This window comes from Panicum hallii, chromosome 1 (genome assembly GCF_002211085.1).
Source record: "Panicum hallii strain FIL2 chromosome 1, PHallii_v3.1, whole genome shotgun sequence".
Classification (NCBI taxonomy): Eukaryota; Viridiplantae; Streptophyta; class Magnoliopsida; order Poales; family Poaceae; genus Panicum; species Panicum hallii.
The window spans coordinates 45,067,318-45,072,232 of NC_038042.1; the positions used below are offsets into that span (position 1 = coordinate 45,067,318).

The 4,915-nt window shown below is 44.2% G+C and overlaps 1 protein-coding gene across 2 annotated transcripts; it reads right to left on the bottom strand.

Annotated features, from left to right (window-relative positions):
• Positions 1-336: 336 nt before the first annotated feature.
• LOC112872546 lies at positions 337-4,142 on the bottom strand. 2 transcript variants are annotated; one of them, XM_025935584.1, is made up of 3 exons: positions 2,923-4,142; positions 907-983; positions 337-748 (listed from the first exon to the last, which is right to left on the bottom strand). In XM_025935584.1, exons 1-3 carry the CDS (start codon positions 3,289-3,291, stop codon positions 688-690), a joined length of 507 nt encoding a protein of 168 aa, XP_025791369.1. In that variant the 5' UTR covers positions 3,292-4,142; the 3' UTR covers positions 337-687. The 2 variants fall into 2 exon arrangements, with proteins under 2 accessions (XP_025791369.1, XP_025791361.1); XM_025935576.1 differs by having other exon boundaries at positions 337-751; positions 2,923-3,610.
• Between the last annotated feature and the right edge of the window lie 773 nt (positions 4,143-4,915).

Here is a 4,915-nt window from a genome sequence, read left to right on the forward strand (position 1 = left end):
AAATAAATCCAACAGTTGCTTATCTTAATCTTGTGCCCCATAACTGATTAACCAAAAACAAAAGGAAAAGAACGAGTTCATGATTAACCAAAACAAACGGATGATTCATGAACAGAAACTAACGCTACTATCAGAACGATAGGAGAAAAATTAACGTTGCAGCAATCCCTTGGAAGCTGGTCCAAGACTTAAGAATAAAGGTAGTGATAGAGTTGGCAACATCATGAATTTCTAACATACTTGCATGAAAATATTATGCTTCCAAAGCAGTCAAATCTGACACAATAAATGAAAAGGAAATTTAAATATCACAATCACTCTAAAAGAATTCAGACAGAGAACATGAAAATGGTAGCATACATTAATCTAATGAGTTAGCACAGCAAATTCAGTACATGTGAAAATTGTTCCCTCTTAAAAGATAACACAGGAATATAGTAAAAAATTGCTATTCTAGAGGATTATAGTACAAATAAATAATCTCTAATGCAGCAGGTGTTAAACAATGATAATGGGCATGCAAGCGCTTTGCGACAATCTTCAACGCTGAAAGAATGCTTCAGTGTTCCTTGGTTCTTCCTTTGCAAGTCCTGACCCAATATTTATCCATGAGTTGATCTATCACAAGCATATACTTGTCCATAATATTTGCATGTTGTGATAGGATCCTGAACCCTCAATCCTGTATCAAAATGGTTCCAGACCCAACTCTTTTTCTTCTCTTCTGAACTGGAGACAACTGATTATCCTACTGCAATAATAATAGATGTAATAAATAGCAGAACATCTTTATTTGATAATGTACTGGATAATTAATATTGGAATCTAGAATTTAGATTGGGAAAAGAATTGTTCAATCAGTGAAGATTTGTGCAACTTTGAATTCAGATTGACACAAAAGCTTACATGGAAAATATTTGATGTCTTAACTGCCAAAGATGATCTCTTTTGCTTGTTCCCTTCAGATGGCAGCGATTCCATACCTTTTTTGCATTGCAATTAACCTATTTATTCTCTCATTGGTATCCATTATAACCTGAAATAGTCCGTACATCTGACACTTGCAAATACGAGTTACAATTTTAATTTATAATGACTCTTATGGAGATTCTTGCTTGTCAGCTGCAAGCCTAATTGTTAGGGCTCAACTTTTAGGAACACAGAAAACACATAGTGGTTTGGCGCTGCTGAAGCAGCTTTGACAGATTGTGTTGGAATAATGGGCTTGGCCCATTCATTCTATTGCAATTAAAAGAATTTAAAGCCTACTATTAATGCTAGGGAATCAATGCTTAATTCCGTACCGGGAATTGAGGAGGATCTCAACCGACTTAAAAGGTGGACTTCGTGTACACCGCTTGAGAAGCCGGTAAGAGGAGGACGGTGAACCACACGCGCGCGCGCGCTCGCTCGCCTCGCCGTGCCGGGCCGTGGCCGTGGCCGGACGTGACGTGCGGTGCGGTGCGGTGCGGTGGCGTGATGTGCTGAGATGAGAACGTTTTTGCAGTAAAGAGCATTAAAACAGAGTGTTAATGTCGATACTAATGACCAGACATTGAAGGCTCTTTACGACGTCCAGGTTCGTTGAACCTGAGGCACATTAACTGCCATTCGTGACGTCCAGGTTCGTTGAATCTGAGGCACATTAAGGCACATTAACTGCCGCTCATCAAAGCCATTCGTGACGTCCAGGTTCGTTGAACCTGAGGCATCTCGAGCCTATATAAGCCAGCACCCTCTCCTCCCATCCTCACTCATCTCAAGCATTCTCAAGGTACTCCTCTTCAGGAGACCTCTCCCTTCTCCCTCAGCTGCTTTCTGCCTTCCCCACCGCTAGCACTGCGCGCACAGGTCTAGCGAGAGCAGGGCCTCCGGAACCTCTGCTCGCTGAAGGTCCTGCACGGGACGCGGGCAATTAGGTTTTTGGGGAGCGTCTTGACGCGACTGCTCGCTCCCTGAACGACTCCTTCGTCTACTTCCCGGCGCAACCGCTCGTGCGAACGACTACTTCGTCTACTTCCCGGCGTAACCGCTCGTGCGAACGACTACTTCGTCTACTTCCCGGCGTAACCGTTCGTGGGACTGCACTGCGAACACCTTCCTGCATCGACTTAGTTCGGCTACTTCAAGCAAGGCCAGTCGAATAGCATGTCTATTCCAGCTGGTAACGGCGCAACCGGTGCCCCCGGCACTGGTCCCGCCTTGGGGTACATACTAAACCTATTCTGGTTTAATTATTTGTTCATGCTTATTAGTGAGAATAACATGAACACATGCACATATCTCTTAAACACATTATCACTCATTTATGTCATGAAATTGCTAGTAATATCTGGAATTAAAATATACCGAAAATTGCCTAGATTTCTAACAGATTGCATTGCCTCCTTATTTGTAGAAGTGATTACATGGCCTCAATGGCCGAAACTACTGGCCATAGTGACGATAACAACCTGACTGAGCTAGCAGACTAACAGACGACCTGACTGAACTAAAATAAACAGGACTCCGAATGAACTGAAGAAACAAAGACGCTACTAACAGATAACATCTAATCATCCAAGGAGACGACTCAAACAGATAACTAAACACAAGGACATGAATTATTTCAATCACTAATAACATCTAATCATCAAGTTAGAGGGTGCTAATATGTTTACAATGTAGTAGTGCTCAATCATCCAAGCAGTTTATATCAGAGATGATCTGCTGGTGGACTTTGCCATTTGGGCAGTGACCAGAAATTGCAACTGAAGGGAAAAAGTGATTTCCTATGGATTGAATCTTGGACTCATCCCTTTCTTTGCAAACTAAGCTTAATTTCTATCTGAGCTAGGGTTCATCGCTGAAGACAATCCACGAACAAGGAGCAGACATGGAAGAAAAAGGAAGACGTCGACACAAGAAGGATAGAAGGCAAACCTTGTTAGCAGAGATCGACCCATTGCCAACAAGCTCTGTGGGGAGATGCAGCGGCGAGTACACATCCATGTCGATGGACCAAGCCATGGAGGCAACAGCCTCCTTCAGTCCCCACGCTGCCTCGGCCGCGAGCGCAGCCTCCACCTCGAGGTCTCGAGCGAGGCCGTCGCGCGGCATCTTCGTCACGGCCACCGGCCGCCGATCTCTGCAGCCGCCCTTTTTTTTTCTTTCGATGCCTAGCATTTGGCTTCCGCGGCATCGGTGGTTTTCACGGGTTGAAACTGGAAACCAGCAGACCACCGCTTCGTGCATGTGGGTCCACACCGGTCTGGCTCCAACCCGCGCTAGAGACCAGGACGACGGGTCCATCTGGGTTGGGTACGGTCTGGTACCCGGTTTTGCTGAACCGGTGAACAGGGCGATATAGAATGAACATTTTTATCAGACGACATTCTTGTCAGGCCGGCTATTGTTTGGCTAAACAATGACTCAAAAAGAAAGAGAAACAAACAAAGCTGCCACAGAAAGTTGGATATATCACAGAGAATTGCAACTTTAGGAGCTTTGGCGCATTGATCCAAATCCACAGCGTACTAATCTGGAAGCATGCTAGTACGCTGTAGTTCACACTGGACGTAGAGGCTTATGTTTCGGCACAAGTGTATTTCAGATCGATTGATCGGCTTAAGATCCCAAGCAGTTTTTCTTCTCAATTGTCTCTAGTAGTTATCAAGTTGGGAATGTTCACTGGGTGACAAAGGAAGTAAAGTGTCATCATGAGTTCTAGCTGGAGAAGCCTTTTCCACGGCGCCAGAAGCTTTTTTATTTCCATCGAAACTCCGAAAATATTGTTTGCCCATGTCACTTAACGACTGCGGAAGATTCAAAGTAAGCGGTTGCTCCTTAATGCAGATTCAGCTGATGGTGACGATTGTAGCCTTTTTGTTTGGCAGTTTCGCTGTGTACAAGGCTGATCCCAGGTTACAACAATTATTATTTCATTCAAATTTTCAGTGTTAAAATTAGTTTTTGAAATAACATAAACTGGATCGTGTATTTGTTTAAAACAATCAGCTGTATATAACGTATTCTTTTGACAATCCATTATTCTAATCCGCCATGGTTTTAATTATCTCACGTCAAGAAAGATGAAAACATTTTAAGTGATCGAACACCATTCAGATAAGTTTTACTCCCGTTTCATATTTTTTCAGGCAGAGAGGTCTTGAGACGCTGTGGCCTGTGGACAGAGTTTGGTGCCTCGCAGTCGCAGATGCTGTCTTACTGGATCAATCAATTGTATGGATTCGAATTCTCTTGAAGTATTACAACCATCTGTAGTGTTCAGTGCTTGTGCTTGTATGGAAGTGGGTGATATCGATTAATCTGTGCTTGTTTTGTAATGGTGATCGCACAGGAGTAGGCATGCCACGAGCCCGATACTATTATGCCAACTGCCACTTATCTAAGTGCAGTGAAATAATCACCCACAAGACGATTACTGCCGAATCTGAATCTTAGTTTATCACCCTGTTGTCTGTTGTTGCAGAAAATTTCTGGCAGCATAGCATAGGCATCTGCATATTCTTCAGAGCTAGAAATAGCACTGATTCTTTCTCCCTTTTCTTTCCTGACGGAAGATATACTAATCCACTGACTGAATCGTTCAAGCATCGATTTCGTCCAGCATGACGCACCGCTCGTGGCGTGGGACTCGGAAGTCGGAAAGGATAGATTAGACGATAGCAGAGAGCTAAACGTTGACATTGTCTCTGAACAAATCTGAGCGATTTACATGGGCCGACTTGTCCCAGGAAACGCGCGCGATAAACTAACTCCTTGGTACTAGTGTCCGATTCCGAGCCCAACCGAAAGCCCGGCACCAATTCAATATGTTGGGGCTGCGGCACCCGCCCCATTAAACACGAGTACACGCCACAATTCTCCTTGAGCTCTCTCGCGCGCACGGACGGATTTGCCCCGGTTCCAGCGA

What these genes read in the sequence shown, in the direction of transcription:
- LOC112872546 (XM_025935576.1), bottom strand. Translation starts at nt 3,291, where the DNA reads ATGGACCCGTCGTCCTGGTCTCTAGCGCGGGTTGGAGCCAGACCGGTG. An exon ending in GGTCGATCTCTGCTAACAAG is followed by an intron (nt 984 to 2,922) that starts GTTTGCCTTCTA and finishes AATGCAAAAAAG; the next exon opens with GTATGGAATCGCTGCCATCT. An exon ending in AGACATCAAATATTTTCCAT is followed by an intron (nt 752 to 906) that starts GTAAGCTTTTGT and finishes TTATTATTGCAG; the next exon opens with TAGGATAATCAGTTGTCTCC.